The sequence below is a fragment of the Rana temporaria genome, chromosome 2 (genome assembly GCF_905171775.1).
Source record: "Rana temporaria chromosome 2, aRanTem1.1, whole genome shotgun sequence".
NCBI lineage: Eukaryota > Metazoa > Chordata > Amphibia > Anura > Ranidae > Rana > Rana temporaria.
This window is the reverse complement of record NC_053490.1, coordinates 264,710,100-264,730,160: the sequence shown is the minus strand read 5'-3', so window position 1 is coordinate 264,730,160 and position 20,061 is coordinate 264,710,100. Positions and strand designations below refer to the sequence as shown.

At 40.1% G+C, this 20,061-nt stretch overlaps 1 protein-coding gene across 1 annotated transcript in view; it reads left to right on the top strand.

Moving 5' to 3' along the window:
- Positions 1 to 20,061, top strand: part of ULK2 (unc-51 like autophagy activating kinase 2) — a 160,884-nt gene that overhangs the window by 96,319 nt on the left and 44,504 nt on the right. Inside the window, 4 exon segments of the mRNA XM_040336905.1 lie at positions 4,987 to 5,045; positions 5,294 to 5,376; positions 16,448 to 16,498; positions 17,275 to 17,366. Of these exon segments, the coding sequence (XP_040192839.1) occupies positions 4,987 to 5,045; positions 5,294 to 5,376; positions 16,448 to 16,498; positions 17,275 to 17,366 (285 nt within the window).

Here is a 20,061-nt window from a genome sequence, read left to right as displayed (position 1 = left end):
CTAGGGACACACTGTTTCATAATAGCATTCCATTTTTTTAAATGTTGTATTCACTTGTTTTTGTCAGATTCCACACCACCCCTCCCAATGATAGTATTTATTGATAGAGGAAACTTTGCCACGTGCATGTTAATTTAGCGTTATACTGTAGCTGGTCAGTACTATGGAATGTACACTTTCTCTAGGTTTTCTGTAAAAAATTGCAGTATCCACCAGCTTTTCTTTATGGAAATGCGGAACTGATTTCTCGGCCAGTACAGTGTAATAAACCAAAATCATGGGGGATGCTTATGCTAGAATTCATTGACGGCTTTCCATGTAATTCACATTTCTATACTTAAAGAATCCCTTTGCTGCACACATACAGTCCTGATCAAAAGTTTAAGACCACTTGAAAAATGGCAAAAAATCATATTTTACATTGTTGGATCTTAACAAGGTTCCAAGTAGAGCTTCAACATGCAACAAGAAGAAATTAGAGTGAGACAAAACATTTTTTGAGCATTCAATTTAATGAAAACAACGAACAAACTGAAACATGTTGTTTTTCAGCTGATCAAAAGTTTAGGACCACACCTCCAAAAAAAAAACTAAACGCCCCCAAAACAGAAATCCAACTTCCAAACATGAACTCAGTAATGAGTAGCTCTGCCGTTATTGTTGATCACTTCAAAAATTAGTTTCGGCATGCTTGATGCCTCGCGTTTCCATGAGGTGAGTGGGAACATTTCTCCAAGTAGTGAAGACAGCCGCACGAAGGCCATCTACTGTCTGGAACTGTTGTCCATTTTTGTAAACTTCCCTTGCCATCCATCCCCAAAGGTTCTCAATTGGATTTAGATCAGGGGAACACGCAGGATGGGCCAAAAGAGTGATGTTCTTCTCCTGGAAGAAGTCCCTTGTCCTGCGGGCATTGTGTACTGTAGCGTTGTCCTGTTGAAAAACCCAGTCGTTACCACACAGACGAGGGCCCTCACTCATGAGGAATGCTCTCTGCAACATCTGGACATAGCCAGCGGCCGTTTGACGCCCCTGCACTCCCTGAAGCTCCATTGTTCCACTGAAGGAAAAAGCACCCCAGACCATTATGGCGCCCCCTCCACTGTGGCGCGTAGAAAACATCTCAGGTGGGATTTGCTTGTCATGCCAGTAATGTTGGAAACCATCAGGACCATCAAGGTTACATGTTTTCTCATCGGAGAATAAAACTTTCTTCCACCTTTGAATGTCCCATGTTTGGTGCTCTCTTGCAAAGTCCAAACGAGCAGTTCTGTGGCGTTCAAGGAGACGAGGTTTTTGAATAAATTTTTTGTTTTTGAAGCCCTTCAGTCTCAGATGCCGTCTGATGGTTATGGGGCTGCAGTCAGCACCAGTAAGGGCCTTAATTTGGGTCGAGGATCGTCCAGTGTCTTAACAGACAGCCAATTGGATCCTCCGGCTCAGTGCTGGTGGAATTTTTGTTGGGTCTTCCACTTGACTATTTTGTTCCATAACCCTCAGGATCATTTAAGAAATTCCAAATGACTGTCTTACTGCGTCCCACCTCAGCAGCGATGGCGCGCTGTGAGAGACCCTGCTTATGCAGTTCAGCAACGTTCAAAACCGACCACGTTCAAAAAGGGAGAGTTTTTTTGCCTTTGCCATCACAACGTGTGACTGACTACCTGACAGAAAATGACAATGAATCCACATCTTTGCACAGATTTGGCCTTTTAAAGGCATGTGGTCCTAAACTATTGATCAGCTGAAAAACAGCCTGTTTCAGTTTAATCGTTATTTTCAATTAATTGAATGCTCTAAAAATGTTTTGTCTCACTCTCATTTCTTCTTGTTGCATGTTGAAGCTCTTCTTGGAACCTTGTTAAGATCCAACAATATAAAATATGATTTTTTGCCATTTTTCAAGTGGTCTTAAACTTTTGATCAGGACTGTATTATAATCGGTAGAGATGAGCTCTGGCAGCCCCCCGAACTCTATGCTTAGAGAACCAGCTACAGTGAGGGAAAAAAGTATTTGATCCCCTGCTGATTTTGTAAGTTTGTCCACTGACAAAGAAATGATCAGTCTATCATTTTAATGGTAGGATTATTTTAATAGTGAGAGCCAGAATAACAACAAAAATCCAGAAAAGCGCATTTCAAAAGAAGAGTTCTAAATTTATTTGCATTTTAATGAGTGAAATAAAATACATTTCTTGTAGTTGGCCACCAGGTTTGCACACATCTCAGGAGGGATTTTGTCCCAATCATCTTTGCAGATCCTCTCCAAGTCATTAATGTTTTGAGGCTGATGTTTGGTAACTTGAACCTTCAGCTCCCTCCACATACTTTCTATGGGACTGAGGTCTGGAGACTGGCTAGGCCACTCCAGGACCTTAATGTGCTTCTTCTTGAGCCACTCATTTGTTGCCTTGGCCATGTGTTTTGGGTCATTGCCATGCTGGAATACCCATCCACTAACTAATGATTTTTAAATGCCCTGGCTGAGGGAAAGAGGTCCTCACCCAAGATTTGACGGTATATGGCCTGTCCATCGTCCCTTTGATGTGGTGAAGTTTTCCTGTCCCCTTGGCAAAAAAACACTCCCGAAGCATAATGTTTCCACCTCCATGTTTTTGATGGTGGGTATGTTCTTGAGGTCATTGGCAGCATTTCTCCTCCAAACACAGCGAGTTGGGTTGATGCCAAAGAGCTTGATTTTGGTCTCATCTGACCACAACACTTTCACCCAGTTCTCCTCTGAATCATTCAGATGTGCATTAGCAAACTTCAGACGGGCCTGTTTATGTGCTTTCTTGAGCACGGGGACCTTGTGGGCTCTGCCGGATTTCAGTCCTTCAAGGCTTAGTGTCTTACCAATTTTTTTCTTGTTGATTATGGTCCCAGCTGCCTTGAAATTATTGACAAGATTCTCCTGCGTAGTTCTGGGCTGATTCCTCACCATTCTCATGATCTTTGAAACTCCACGACATGAGATCTTGCATGGAGCCCCAGACCGAGAGAGATTGACAGTTATTTTGTGTTTTTTCCATTTGCGAATAATCCTACCAACTGTTGTCAACCTCTCACCAAGCTGCTTGGTGATGGTCTTGTAGCCCATTCCAGCCTTATGTAGGTCAACAATCTTGTCCCTGACACAATTGGACAGCTCTTTGGTCTTGGCCATGGTGGAGAGATTGGAATCTGATTGCTTCTGTGTCTTTTATACAGGTAACAAGCTGAGATTTGGAGCACTCCCTTTAAGAGTGTGCTCCTAATCTCCCACTCCTCAGAGGCAGAATTGGGATCTGCTAATGTAAACAAATCATATCCTTGTTCAGACAGGGGAGTACAGTGTGATTGTCTGTTCCTAGTGATCAGCAACAGCAATCTCTCTGTACTCCCAGTCAGTCAAACCCCCCCCCCCCCTACAGTTAGAAACGCCTCTCTAGGACACACCTTACCCCTTCCCTGCCAGTGTCATTTATACAGTGATCAGTGGATATTTATAGTTCTGATCACTGTATTAATGTCACCGGTCCCAAAAAAGTGTCATGTCTGATCTGTCTGTATGTATGTATGTATTTATTTGTGTGTGTGTGTGTGTGTATATGTATGTGTGTGTGTGTATATATGTGTATATATATATATATATATATATATATATATATATATATGTGTATATATATATATATATATATATATATATATATATATATATAACTCAACGTGTGTGTGTGTGTGTGTATGTATGTATGTATGTTCCAGCATCACGTCCAAACGGCTAAAGATATTAACATGAAACTTGGCACACATGTTACTTATATGTCAGCAACAAACATAGAATAGGTGGTTTAACCCTTACCCACCCCCATTTGCCATGGTCAGGGTTTTTCTTTAAAGTCCCATTCAACTCTATGGGAAATACATGTTACTTCATAACTTCCAAACGGCTGTAGATATTTCGCTAACACTTGGTCACATGTTACTTATATGTCCACTTAAACTATAGGATAGTTAATTTATCCCTTAACTACCCCCATTTGTGAGGGTCGGGGTTTTTGTTTAAAGTCCCATGCAAATCAATGGGAAATGTATGTTCCCACATAACTTCTGTACGCCTGGAGATATTTCAATAATACCTGGTACACATATTACTTATATGCCAAATAAAAATATATGACAGTTAAATTAACCCTTACCTACACCCTTATATAAAAGATGGGTATATTTATATTACTATGATTTTCCTCCCCAAAAGGTTAAGATAGGAAGACCGGGCAACGCCGGGTATTCAGCTAGTATATGTATATGTATATATATATATATATATATATATATATATATATATATATATATATATATATATATATATATATATATATATATATATATATATATATATATATATATATATATATATATATACACAATATATTTTTTATATGTATTATAGCAGAAAGTAAAAAATATTGTGTTGTTTTTTTTTTTTTTGTTTTTTTTTCAAAATTGTTTTTTTTTTTTTTGATAACGCAAAAAATAAAAAAACGCAGAGGCGATCAAATACCACCAAAAGAAATCTCTAGTTGTGGGGAAAAAAGGACAGCAATTTATTTGGGTACAGCGTCGCACACCCGCACAATTGTCGGTTAAAGTAACGCAGTGCCGCATCGCAAAAAATTGCCTGGTCAGGAATGGGGTAAATCCTTTTTGTTGATGTTCTGTGTCTCACTGTAAATAAACCTACCATTACATTTTAGACTGATAATTTCTTTGTCAGTGGGCAAATGTACAGAATCGGCAGGGGATCAAATACTTTTTTTCCCTCACTGTATTGACAGTACACATGTAGTCAGACATATGAGCTTCGGTGTCCTCCAAACTTAGTGCAAAGTTAAGTTGTAGTTGCCCAATCATTACTTGTATCTGTTGGTCAAGAGATTTGCCAAGTATATAGCTAGTTTACAGAACTTTCCTTGAGGTTTTTTTTTGTATTATTCCTAACAGGCAAATAGTCCCCAGGATCTGCGATTGTTCTATGAGAAGAATAAGAACCTTGTTCCAAGGTAATTTTTAATAGCCACACTTTTTTTTTATACTGTTTCTCTAGTATAATAGTGCATTTTCTGCAATGATATTATTGCCCTCGGGTACCAAACTATGAGCCCTGTATGTGTCGGAGCATTCATTGTGATTTTTGTTGTTTTTGTGAGCCAGTTCTGTGCTTGCACCTTCATGCTAAGCAAATTTTGTGCTTTGGACACTTTCTTAGATTATGAACATGCTTATCATATGTTTGCATGACATCTTACAGCATTCCCGGGGAAACGTCTCCATACCTGTCTGACTTGCTGCTGGGACTACTTCAGAGAAACCAAAAAGACAGGCTTGACTTTGGTAAGTTTAGTTGTTAGATACATTTTATTCTGTATGCAACCTATGTGTATAAAGAGACCCTGTCACCTTGCCCATTGAGGCCTGTACAGCTTATTAGGTGGAAGCAGGATAGGCTTCCCTGAGGAGAAATATAAAACAAAACTCAGTTTTGGAAAGATTGAGTTTATGGAGGAGCTCCAGGCTCCTTCAGAAAAAATGTAAAGTGCTACAAATACTCAGTCGGAGTGTTCCTTTAGGATGAATTGGAGCAAAGACTGCAAGCCAGACCTTCTCTTCCAGATCATTGCCTGACCTCACAAATGTGCTTCTGGAAGAATGGTCAAACATTCCCATAGACACTCCTAAACCCTGTGGACAGCCTTCCTAGAAGAGTTGAAGCTGTTATAGCTGCAAAAGGTGGGCCAACTCAATATTGAACCATACGGACTAAGACTGAAATGCCATTAAAGTTTATGTGTGTGTAAGGGCCCAATACTTTTGGTAATATAGCGAAGGAATGGAGCCAATAGACTAACATTTCTAGTGTTTTGAGCATGGGCCCATGCAGGTCCAGAGGGAGTTGGCGTGCAGACATGGCCAGTGCTGAGAAAAAATTGGTTCTGATGTAAATACTGGAGGAGGCTGCAGCTGCCATTGTGGTGAGATAAACAAGCATCTGGAGCAGCCGTTTTCAAATTTTTCAACATAGAGGAACCCTTGAAATATCTTTCCGGTCTATGGGAACCCCTACTACATATTACTAAATCTACAACGCATGGTATATTAGTGTGATGGTCAATTGAAAGAATGCTCTTTAAACTTGTAATCACTGGGAAGAATTGCCTCCTTACAGATAGCTAAAAAGATTAATGGTGTCAGTGGTAACTTATCTAAGAGACAGAAATTGCTACAAGGAGCCCCTAGCAACCTCTGGAGGAACCCTAGTTGAGAAACCCTGATCCAGAGAGTTTAGGTTTAGATTAGGTTGGGAGGCTGGGAAGGGTTGGCTGATTTTTAATTTTTTTAAGTGAACATGTACATTAGCAAATGGTGGTAAATCCAAGGCACTCGAGTGTTTAATTCAACATAGTTTGGTTTGTCTAAATCTGTGACCATATACATGCTTTTTACGTACATGAGTAATGATCACATACAGTATGCTTCAAGTCAATGGAGGATGAACTGATCCTGTGACCCAATCTTCCAGGTTGCATATCATTCTTTTAAAGAACCATTTTATTGTTTTTCTCGGTAATAGAGCAGTACTCTTGTGACCTATTTTACACTAACAAAGCAGGCTGGTATTGCTGTCCACCAGATGTGCTGCATGTCTTGTCTCTATGTACAGCAAGTGCGAAATCACACCTATGACGTCATCCGGTTTCGAAAAATAAAAACGTATTGGCTCGGCATGAACAAAGAATTTTGGCTAATGTGAAATAAAAAGCAGATTGTAAAATATTAGCAAAGCCCAGTCTTACATTGTCATAATATGTGAATATTATTAAAAGCATACGCCCTTTCTCTTTCTGATACTTGCTGTTTGAACAAACAAGCCAATTCTATTGAAAGCAGTTGAATTGGTGTTTTTTGACACAAGAGGTTGTAATCTAAATAAGCATTGTAGAGCAAGGTGTTATTGGTACACTGCCACATTTCTAAGGTTTAAATAGAAAAAGCTTTTATCCTCATGAGAACATTCTGTTCCCAAAGCCTATATTGTCCTATCGGTGAGACTCGGGGGCGTAGAAGGCTGCTCAGCACAGTTGGTGTCGCAATTCTCTCCTATGACAACAGAGCTGACGGCTAAGCAAGCAGCCATACACACCTCGACTTGGCTTTCTTTCATTGAGTTAATTATTAGTCAGCCTGAAAGTCTGCCAAGACTTGATGAACCAAATATTGTGTTTACATGTCTGAAAATAGACTGATTTCACTAAAAAGAGAAAAGACGTTTGCATTGTTGCGTTATCCCTTCCAGACCCAAGAAATGTTTTTCAGAATTAAGAGGTTTTTTCAGGACACCATGCAAGGAGCAAAGAAGCAAATGCAATATACAATCACCATAACAACCAGTAAGAATTTACTCTTCTGAAGCCAGACCAAAGCAAGATGAATTTTGGTTGCGTGCTGTTAGTACTGCAATTTGCACTTGGTGCTTTGCGTCTTCCAGCGATCTGGTGTTCAGTAAAAATGTAAATATGTATTAGGGAGGAATTTCTCTGTATTTCAGGATAAATATTTTTAACAAAGCTTAAAAGAGAAGTAGAAAACAAACATTTATACTCAACTAGGTGGCTGCAGCATGGACAACCCCCCCCCCCCCTCCAGGGCTCACTGGAACTCTGGTCTGTAAAGGGGGAGGGAAGGGCTGTCTCAGGCTCTCGTTGGATCGCTGAAAGGCTGAGCCAGGGTTCTAGGTGGATTCTGATGGTCGGGATCTTTTCAGAGCCCGGATCAACTCGGTGGCGTTTGCCTACAGGGGGGCTTCAGCCCGCTACCTGCTGAAAATGCTTTGGCTAAACTTTTTAACAAGAAGACCCTTTTTTTTTTTTTTTTTTCCTCCTAATGCATTGTATAGGAAGCTTTAAAACGATTGTTTTTTTAGAAAGAGCTATTGAAATGGAAACGGTCACAAAAATGCTTTTTGGGCAAAATACATAATGTGTGTACTTGTATGTGTATTAATTTCTTCTCTGATGGGGCATTTTAATCTAAGATACACATTTCATTTTGGTGATTTTCCAAAACAGCTTGTTGACTTTGTGTGGCTAGCTACTAGACTGCTAGATAAGGCTGTGTAGCACAGGTGTCTTCATGCCTTTTTAATTACCTCCTTGTGGGCAAGGAGCCACAAACTTTTGGAACTTAGACTTTGCTTACCAGAAGGGATGCGTGATCTAAGCTGGGCTGGGTTTACAGGAATTTGCAAACCCTGAACCAAATCGATGTCCGTGGAAGACGAATCTTGTTTTTTCTATCCCTTTTCATGGCTAATAAGCAATAGGAGAAACACGTTTACAATATTCCAGCTGGGAAAAGATCTTTTGCTGCCCCCTTGGCTCCGCCCCTGACTCCACCCCCTTTGCCCTGCCCATGTATACACCACATCAAGTGCCCATCAAATGCAGCCTCACCAGCGCCCATCAGATGCAGCCTCACCAGCGCCCATCAGATGCAGCCTCACCAGCGCCCATCAGATGCAGCTTCACCAGCGCCCATCAAATGCAGCCTCACCAGCGCCCATCGATGCAGCCTACCAGTACCCATCAATGAATGTTTGTTTGCTTCCATTCATTCGGGAGTCGGGACACAAACACAGTCCTCCACTGCCCCTGCTCCTCTGACACTATGTTGCGAATAGAGTGGCAGGTGCCTGCTGATGCTGAGACTTGGTTGCTTGGTGCAGAGAGAAGAGAGTAGGAACACCAGTGGCCGAGCACCCTAGGCAGCAGTGCGCCCTAGGTGGCTGCCTAGTTTGCCTAGTGGTAGCACCGGCCATGCATAGTGGAGGGCCGTGTGCCGAGGTAGTGGAGGATCAGGTAGGTAAAAGTGTTTCCATCCCCTAGACCTATACAAGCAGTTAATCCTTTCCACTTTGGGCTTTCGTTGAGAAAAAACATCCCCCTCTGGGTGTTCTATGCAAGGATTTTAACAAACTTTGTTGCAGATGCCTACCTTTTTGTTGTTCTGAAGAAGTCACTGTTTCTTCCTCTGTGCCGCTGTGCCGAGTGAGTCTAATGGGAGTGGTTTTATAATTATCAATCCGCTGTAGAGCTCTAATGAGGAAAGCTACTGGGCTTGCATCCCTTTAGACGTTATTTTTCTATTGGGAGTATCTTACCAAAAATTAAATTTTTGTTGCAGGGGATGCTAAAATTCTGACTCGTATATAAGTGTAGACTTCTGGGAAAATCAGTGAGCCAATCACACAAGCAGGAAATTGTTTCTGGAGGGCATTCTGTGTACAAAACACCTCCAGGTAGCCATATTGCATTTTAACCACTTCAGCCCCGGAATATTTGGCTGTCCTTTTTTTCCAACGAATAGAGCTTTCTTTTGGTGGTATTTGATCACCTCTGCAGGTTGCAGGTTTTTGAAAAAAAAAAACACTATCTTTTACTTTTTGCTATAATAAATATTCCACTTTTTTTTTCTTTAAAAAACACAACATTTTTTTTCCCTCAGTGTAGGCCGATCTGTATTCTTCTACATATTTTTGGCAAATAAAATTGCACTAAGCGTATATTGATTGGTTTGCACAAAAGTTTTAGCATCTACAAAATAGGGGATAGATTTATGGCATTTTTATTATTCCCTTTTTTTATTCTTACTAGTTTTTTTCTTACTAGCGGCAATCTGCAATTTTTATCGGGACTGCGGTATTGCAAATTTTACACTTTAGGCACATTTTTGGGACCATTCACATTCGTAGAGCAATCAGTGCTATAAAAATGCACTGATTACTATATAAATGTCACTGGCAGGGAAGGGGTTAACAGGGGGTGATCAAGGGGTTAAATGTGTTACCTATGTGTGTTCTAACTGTAGGGGGATGGGACTGTCTAGGAGGAGAGATAGATCGGTGTTCATACTTGGTATGAACACACGATCTGTCTCTACTCCCCTGAAAGAACTGGGATTGGGCACATGCTGCCTATGCGTGCGCACCCCTAGTGGCCAAAAGAGAAATCGATGTAAGGTAACGTCTGTTTGCCCAGCCTGATGGGTTTACTTCCTCTTTGTTTCCCTGCAAAGTTAAAGCATAATGGGCTACTATGCATCGCACATTATGTGTCACTTGCCTGAAACTAAAGCCTGCGATGTCCCCGATTTCCTCGCCTTCATGAAGCGTCCATCTTTCACCCTCTTCCTTCCGAGTATTGCCGCGCCGGCGCTGTGACTGGCTGGAGCAGTAATGACGTCACTCCCACGCATGAGAGCCGACACGGCATGATGCCATTTAGCAAGGTATGAGGTATAATCGGCTTTTCTTTTTTTTCTTTTTTTCTTTTAATCACACACAGGGGCACACTGAATTAAGAGACGGCGATCATAGTTGAAATATGTAGATGTGGCCTGACAACCACTTTAACAATCTTTAAAAGTAGGCATGACGGTGCGCCTTCTATTAACTTCCCTAGTAACAAAAAAAAGAAGAAGACTTTTCTGTTTTCAAAATTCATCCCTGACTCACTGTTCTCCTTTTACAGTAATAGGGCCTTATAGCAAAGCCAAGAAGGGTTCTCATACCTCCGTAACTTTCATCTCAAAGGTAGTTTCTCTGCTGCCAGTGTCTTCAGACTTTAATGATTTTTGACATCAGTTTGAGACTCTTCTGCGTTCTTTCAGAATTTGTTGGCAGGTGCACACACATCCTTCTGACTTGCATTTTATGTTCCCATAGACTTGTTTGCATCAGAACGGCTTTTCTTCTTTTACAAAAGCCTGTCGACACAGGCCCTAGGGGTTTCCAAACTATATACAGTAATTTTATTAAAAATAATCTGCTATTGCTACCTGCTGTGTGACTAGACTTTTAAGCCCCATAGCAGTTACAGGGTCTGCCATGGCTATTTGAAACCGTAAGATTTATTGGCATTTTCCGATGGAAAAACAGATCCACTGGAAATCATACAAGATTACAAAAGTCGACATAAGGAAAACCCCTCAATTACACATTGTATAAATGCAGCAATCTGGAACAAGACAGTCAGTCTTTCAAGGTAGGCGAGGGTTACACCCCATCATTGTACACTAAACTGCATCGTTCAGGCTCAAGGAAGGTGAGGAAACTAGCAATGGCCAGCAAGCACATGGCCAACTGGACTAAAACCGGGTATACACTTGCAGTTGGTTGCACGAAAAACTGACCGCTCTGGTCAGAGCCACTGTACTAACCATGCAAGGGTAGTCCAGCGATTTCCCCCGCTGCACTGTTGTTTTGACAGGGTGACTGCCATTGACTGAGAGTGCTGATCGGGAGTCAGTCAGAGCTTAAATATAACCCTAGACATAGACATGCTGGTAGGTTAATTGACTCCTGTCTAAATTGGTCCTAGTATGTATGTATATGTATGAATGGGAGTTGGGGACCTTAGATTGTAAGCTCCTTGAGGGCAGAGACTAATGTGAATGTACAATATATATAGACAAATCCACCGGGTTGACGAATGGTCAAGCTAGCACTTTGCAGATCTAGAAAAGGGATGGCGAAGCAAGTAAAAAAAAGCAGAAAGAGACAGGAGAATCCATGACCAAGGACCCACCCAGGATCACCCTTGCTGAATCCAAGATCTGAGAGGGTGTCAAAAGGAAAGGCTGAAGTTTTGAAGATGGTGAGACGTAAAGCATTTTTTACAAATATCAAGTATCTATCTGCCCTTTAGACATTGTAAGTTGAAAGGTTGATGGAACTATAGAAAAAAAAAAAAACACTGCGCTAAACCAAAAATCGTGAAATTGCTGCTGGTACCAAAAATATAGATACATATATTGGAAGAAATTAGGAAAAAAAAAAGGAGGTACAGCGCAAAAAACTAATAAATTGAAATTCTGATGTGATCCAAAATTAAATATGTGATATAAACAAACCACTAAGCATCACTTGATGTGAACAAAATGAGCTGTGAAGAAATGTATACAAATACATAATAAATACAAAATAAATAATAATAAGTGAAACTACAAATGCAAGTAAAAAATCTTGAGTGAATACACATAAATAAAAATAAAGATAAGTATAAAGAATTTTAGACTGTCTGTGTGTTTTATAAAAATAAACAATTAGTGCAAGAAAATAGCTCCAAAGGGGTTGTCAGTCCATAAACTCCCGAGTGTCTAAAGAAACCTTCTTGAAAAGTGAATTCCAAAGAAAAAAATCTTCAAATAGAGGATAATATAAGGCTGGCACCACCTTCCACCAAGGGTACACCCGAGTGACAGATAAAATCTTCTTACCAGATGTACTGACCACAACGGCGGTCAGACTGAACACGGGTTAATTTAGAGTCACCCAAATGACTATGTGCTGTATGCTGGAGCTGCCTCGAATCATATACGATCGACCAAAGCGAATGGATGGCTCAAATACAAAAAGAGAGAAGGGGGCCCATAGTGCAACTTTGCAAAACAGTTTTATTGTAAAGAAAAAGTAATGCACTTACAGGTATTTGTAGAAAATCAGGCCCAATAAAATGCACCATGTGAGGTTAAAAACGGGATCTCAGCGTCCTCTTTGCTTCCCTTTCCTGGGTCAGTTCGTTCTGAATGGCGGTGTGGCCTGCGTCCCGACGTCATCACGCTATTCCGAACAAATTCATTTTTCAAGAAGGTTTCTTTAGACACTTGGGAGTTTATGGACTGACAACCCCTTTTGGAGCTATTTTCTTGCACTAATTGTTTGTTTATTTTTTTAAACACACGGACAGTCTAAAATTCTTTATACTTATCTTTATTTTTATTTATGTGTATTCACTCAAGATTTTTTACTTGCATTTGTAGTTTCACTTATTATTATTTATTTTCCCCTGATTTGTATACATTTCTTCACAGCTCATTTTGTTCACATCAAGTGATGCTTAGTGGTTTGTTTATATCACTTATTTAATTTTGGATCACATCAGAATTTCAATTTATTATTTTTTTGCGCTGTACTTCCTTTTTCTTTTTCCTGAAAGGTTGATGGTTCTTCAGCTGGCCATACGTGTTAAGATTTCTCTCATTTAGCCCCATGAGCTGAACAAGATAAATCACTTGACTCCCCTCTACCATGCTAAACAGTGTGGGTGCATAAATCTGCAGTGCTTGCCATTGTATTCTGACAGCTGTGAATACTTGCACAGTACCTGCATAGGATTTGAAATGGATTTCAAGCAATTCAGATTGAAGTGCCCGAAATTCGAGGTTGTATGGTCACTTTTAGTCCAAAAGTCAGGTGTGCCAAGAAACCACTTTTCTGGCTAATAATGCTTGAGGTGATTGTAGCCGTATTTGTACACTTGTGACAAAAGCAACTGATCACTGTCTGTGATATTTTTTTGCACTAAAATCCTAAAGTTTACACTGCACAAAGTCTATTTATATAAATATAATTTATAAGACACACCATCGGCACTTAAACAGGGTGTGAGCATCTTGTTAAACAATAATTGTGTGTAATTTGTTTGTCTGCTGAGACATAAATTCCTGGAACTACAACCTATGTTTACATTGTTTACAATGCTAATATATTTGGGTTTCAGGCATGTTGGCATTATTGGAGACAGAACAGAAATGGGAATTCTTCAAAGTGACTGTATGTAAACTCACTGTAAAGTATATTCCCATGGGCAATACGTTTAAAAGGCTAAAAATAAAACCTAAGTGGCTCACAGTCAAAGTTGAACTGTAATATAAATAATAAAAAAAGAGCCATTAAAAATATAAAAAAATGAAGGAACGCTATCGTTGTTTAAATGTTACAAAGAATATAACAGAATATGTAAAAAGGTACTCAAGGATGCAAAAATTCAAAATGAACGACAGATTGCAAAAGATAATGCCTAAATACTAAAGGTTATCAGTGGTGTAACCCAAGGTTCTGTGTTGGGACCCTTACTTTTTAATATCTTTATAAATGATATTGGGTCTGGGATCAAAAGTACCATTTCAGTCTTTGCAGATGACACCAAGCTATGCAGTGGAATAACGTCCTTACAGGATGTCTCCAATTACAAGCCAACCTCCATGCTCTGTCTAACTAGGCGACTAAGTGGAAAATTAGGTTTAATGTTGATGAATGTAAAGTTATGCACTTGAAGGCTAAGAATATGCATGCATTGTGTATCTACTAGGGGAAGTACAACTAGGGGAATCAATGATGAAGGATTTGGGGGTTTCGGTAGAGCTCAATAATAACATGCAATGCCAAGCTGCGGTTTCCAAAGTCCTTTCTTGTATTAAGAGAGGTATGGACTCCAGAGAGAGAGAGATATAATTTTGCCCCTGTACAAATCATTAGTAAGACCTCATCTGGAATATGCAGTTCAGTTTTGGGCACCAGTTCTCAAAAATGATATTTGGGAACTGGAGAAAGTGCAGAGAAGGGCAACCAAATTAAGAGGATGGGGTGATATGACAGTTCTTCTGGGACCATTGACAAAGCGCAGCACGGCTCTTACATGCACAGAGGGCTTCACTGCCAGTTTTTGTGTTTGGACACGGTGGGAGCCAATCAGCGGGTTCGGCAGCCATCGCCACCCACCGATCGTTCAGAGGAGAGACAGAGCAGCGGTCTGTAAACAAGGCAGATCGCCGATCTGTCAGGGCGCAAACGATAGATCTTGTGCCAAGCTTTGATCGACCCTAGTGTTAACTCCTTCCCTGCTAGTGTCATTTATACTGTGACAGTGCATTTTTTTTATCACTGATCACTGTATTGGTGTCACTTGTCCCTAAAAAGTGTCCCTTAAGGCGCTTTATCATTGTTTTAGCAGCGCTTTTTGGCCGCTAGCGGGGTGCTTTGCAGGCGCTTTGCTGCCTATTGATTTCAATGGGCGGGGGCATTTTAGGAGCGGCATATACCTCAAAGATGCTGCTTGGATGACTTTTTAACGTTCCGCAAGCACACTGCTTTAAGGTGAAAGCCTTCGGGTTTTCACAATGGAGTGCCAGGAGAGGCACTTTACAGGCACTATTTATAGCACAATATCGCCTGTAAAGCTCAGTGTGAAAGCGGCTTTAGTGTCATATTTGTCTGCCACAATGTTGCAGCCTGGCTAAAAATTGCTGATCGCCGCCATTACTAGTAAAAACAATTCCCTAAATCTATCCCATAGTATGTAGTTGCTATAACTTTTGCGTAAACCAATCAAAATACGTGTTTTACCAAAAATGTGTATCAGAATACATATTAGCCTAAACAGATGAAGAAATAAGATTTTTTTTTTTTTTATTGGGAATGTTTTAAAGCAGAACGTAAAAATATTGTTTTTTATTCAAAATTTCGGTCTTTTTTTTGTTTATAGTGCAAAAAATAAAAAACACAGAGGTGATCAAATACCACCAATAGAAAGCTCTATTTGTGGGGAAAAAAAAGACATCAGTTTTTTTTTATTTGGGTACAGCGTTGCACGACCGCACAATTGTCAGTTAAAATAATGCAGTGCAGTATCGTAAAAAATGGCCTGGTCAGGGAGTGGGTAAACCTCCTGACGGCGTGTTGAACACAAAATTCATTGAGGCTGCATGTCTGCTCTCCACCGGCGTCACATCCTGTTTTTTTGGTTTCCATCTCTTGTGATTTGGAGTGCACGCCGCTTCTTGGTAAGACGGTGGGCATATCAACCAAAAGCTGTACATGTTCTGACTTTCAGCACTCTTAAATGTAAGTGCGCATTGTTTTACCTACCTGTTTTTACGTACATTCAATAATCATATTGCACTATGATTCTCAATATGTTTCTCCCGAGCCTTAATGTTTGACCATTGCCAAGGAGACATCTTGTTGGTTTAGAGTCATCGCTTCCATACACGTTGCTGGTTGAAAGAGTTAAATATTGCTACAAGGTGTAATTATTATAAAATGCTGGTGAGTTTTGTATTTCTTACGCACGGTTTGTGGTGGAGCACAATTTGAAGGATTAATTTGTTCCTGCACCTTTCTTTTGATCACGGTGAATGGACTATTCTGGGAAGATTTTTTTTTTTTTTTTTTTTTTTATATACCGTATATATGTTTTTGGGGTATTGCACAATTTTTTTAATATTGCTTATTATCTTTATGAATGTTATTAATGTTTTTTCATGTGAATTGTATCACCTATGTTAAACGATTAAGCTGTTTATATTGATTCTCTTTATCACATGAGTTAGCGCCACACCTTTTCTTATTTTTTACGTATTCAGAAGTGGTTCATTCCACTTTAAAAGGGGCAGCTTCACTCGGTATTATTCACAAACAATCTTTGGCGCCATCACTTGTCACCTTATGTACAGTCATATCGCTCAATGTATTACACTAAAAAAAACCACTGAAGATTTAATACTATTTAAATGTGGTGTTTCATCAGTTAAAAGGCGCATTCTAACCTGTAGCATTCATCTCCTGTAGAGGGATTCTTCAGCCATCCCTTCCTTGACCAGGTGTCTACAGTCAAAAAATGTGAGTACATCCCAGACTCTGGGTTTTGTGGGGATACAGGTGTCAAGCTTGCCAAGTGTGTCACCAGTTAAGTAGATAGGTTTGCCGTTGCTAGTTACTAATTGGAGGTTCATATGATACCCATTACAGAATGTATTTTATTGCAGCTCATGCCCTTCCTTTTTTTTTTTTTATTATTTATGGTAAGGGCTCGGGTTGGTTTCCACTTGGAGTGGATATCGGCCAGAGAACCTTAAATAACCCTCAGAAGTCAATGGTTGCTATCCATTTTAAAATACATTATTTTTAATGATAATTTTTAGAATAGCTGAGTGCTTCCCATGAACTCTTTTTGAGCACTGCAGCAATTTATGTATTTTACAGCATTGAATGTGCAAGATTGCTACTGTACTGTTAGCATTGTATGACATAACAGTAGGAGTGTCAGCTGTGAAACCGACTCTGACTGGGTATCTATTACCACTAAAAGCTATTTAAACTGTATGCAGCCACTAGGAGGCTTTTATGCTTAGGTTTGGATGATGTGTCAGTGACTTGACCCAAATATATTCATATATGCTTTGACGACAGCATAAAGCTGAACAGTGCATCATACACAGGTTTTCTGTAGTAAGAGGAGATTATTATTGTTGCTTTTGTTTTACAGTAGCACAGAATCAAAATGAGAATAGTTGTCAGACCAAATATTTAGAATTTCTGCTCTAGTTCAGAAATCAATAAAAGCAAATTAATAATGTCCTATTACCGATACATAATGCTCTATACTGTATCCTCAGCCTGTCCTGTCCCAGTGCCTACGTACTCGGGGTCAAGTATATCAGGCAGCTCCTGTGGAAGCTCACCTTCTTGTCGATTTGCCTCTCCTCCTGTGAGTATGAAGAATTGTTTTTTTTCATGCCATAACACCATGCCTTGCAATACAGATACTTTAGAATGAGACCTCCACCCAAAATAAGTTTGTTTTGTTTAGAAGATGATTAGACCAACTAATATGTGTTGGTTATTTAGCCTCAAGTGCATTTTTCTGATTCAATGTTTTTTATTGAAATATAAGAAAAATGACAGCCGTAATATTCCCACTCAGGGGATATGAGCAATGGGCACAATTTAAAACACCATGAAAAAACACAAATAGAGTATGTCACAGGGTGTAAACTTTCAATTAATAATAACTCTCCAACAAAGGCCAGCAGTTAACACAGGGTGCCTGAGTCCTAGGGCTCAGGGACTGGGGTGGGTGTGGAGAGTGGACCAGTCCACTTAAAATTGGGATGAACAAAATCTAAACCGAACAAAATCTAAACTGAACACACAGAAATGACAAAAAAGGGGAGGGGGGATAATTGGAAAAAGGATGAGGGTGGCGAGAGGAGAAGTGAAAGAAGAGCGGGAACATGGCAGGGGAAGAAAAGTGTTGAAACGAGGAGAGAAAGTTCTCCCAGGCTGGGAGGGGGGGGGGGAAGAGATTAGAGAGGCCAGGCTGGTCGGGTACAAGGTTGGAAGATCACAAGAGCGCCACGGGCCCACACCAAAAATTGGCGTTGGAGGATACTGATCATCTTTTCATTGACATAAGTGCATTTGTAATACAAAAGCCAGTTGGGTTTCTCTACATTCTTGGCTTCAAAATGTATGTTTTTATGATGGAAAAGTGTGGTTTTAGTTTTGTTTTATTAAATAGCAGTGTTTGCAATCAAATATATTTAGGTATAGCTTCAAAGTAGCTAGAAAAAAACATATTTTTTTTAATTCATCCAAAAAGATTTAGCTTTACCAGCCAAAATAATCGCATTTCTTTGAAAACACAAAAACGCACAACTTAAGTCAACCAAAAATCATCTGTGTAAACTGTACATTTCCTCAAAATGTCACTGGTGCCCTATAATCATAAATATTCAAGAAGTAATCAGAATGTATAGTGCAAAACATCCCTTTCTTTGCTATCTAAAAAGACAGAGGCCCAGAGGCGATTCAGTTCGCATGTGTAGCGCTATATACATTTTTCACTCACTCACTCACTCACTCAATAATCTATAGCCTTACTTTCCAAACAACAAGATCAGCATACAGACATGTCAGCTGTGTAAAATATGCCGCAGTCACACTAAATGGATCAACAAAGAGAATCCTTATGCATAGCAAAGGAAGGTGAATTGGAGTATGTCTTCACACGTGGAACCTTACCACAGGACCTGAGTTATGGTGGAGGTGGAATATTTAGAGTCTCACAATTCCTTTTTAGAACACTTGCATTTTACAGACAGCTTCTCTGCATGCTGAGAATTAAGACCGTTAAGCCTTTACAGTGTAATTCTACCATGTTTTCTTTTTTTTTTATATATAGAGCTTGCGTTAAAATCTCTATCAGGTCCGTTTTTCTGTCTATGTCCCCGTTGGGTGGATTTGTCCTAGTTCCTGTCTTAGTGTCTGACATTACTGGGACAGGAGGCGAGGGGGAAAAAAAATGTCACTTTCCCTAAACTTTCCAAAGTAAATCTAAATAAATATATATACAGTATCTCACAAAAGTGAGTACACTCCTCACATTTCTGTAAATATTTTATTATATCTTTTGATGTGACAACACTGAAGAAATTACATTTTGCTACAATGTAAAGTGGAGAGTGTACAGCTTGTATAACAGTGTAAATTTGCTCAAAATGACACACAGCCATTAATATCTAAACCGCTGGCAACAAAAGTGAGTACACCCCTAAGTGAACATTTTCAAATTGGGCCCAACTCCCCTATGTCATGTGACTCATTAGTGTTACAATGTCTCAGGTGTGAATGGGGCACAGGTGTGTTAAATTTGATGTTATCGCTCTCTCTCTTACTGATCACTGGAAGTTCCTCATGGCAAAGAACTCTCTGAGGATCTGAAAAAAAGAATTGTTGCTCTACATAAAGATGGCCTAAGCTATAAGAAGATTGCCAAGACCCTGAAACTGAGCTGCAGCACGGTGGCCAAGACCATACAGTGGTTTACCAGGACAAGTTCCACTCAGAACAGGCTTCGCCATGGTCGACCAAAGAAGTTGAGTGCCCGTGCTCAGTGTCAGATCCAGAGGTTGTCTTTGGGAAATAGACATATGAGTGCTGCCAGCATTGCTGCAGAGGTTGAAGGGGTGGGGGGGCAGCCTATTAGTGCTCAGACCATACGCCACACACTGCATCAAAGTAATCTGCATGGCTGTCATCCCAGAAGGAAGCCTCTTCTAAAGATGATGCACAAGAAAGCCTGCAAACAGTTTGCTGAAGACAAGCAGACTAAGGACATGGATTACTGGAACCATGTCCTGTGGTCTGAGACCAAGATAAACTTTTGTTCACATAGTGTCAAGCGTGTGTGGCGGCAACCAGGTGAGGAGTATAAAGACAAGTGTTTCTTGCCTGTAGCCAAGCATGGTGGTGTCATGATCTGGGGCTGCATGAGTGCTGCTGGCACTGGGGAGCTACAGTTCATTGAGGGAACTATGAATGCCAACATGTTTTGTGACATACTGGAGACTGGGCTGCAGGTCAGTATTCCAACATAATGACCCCAAACACACCTCCAAGAG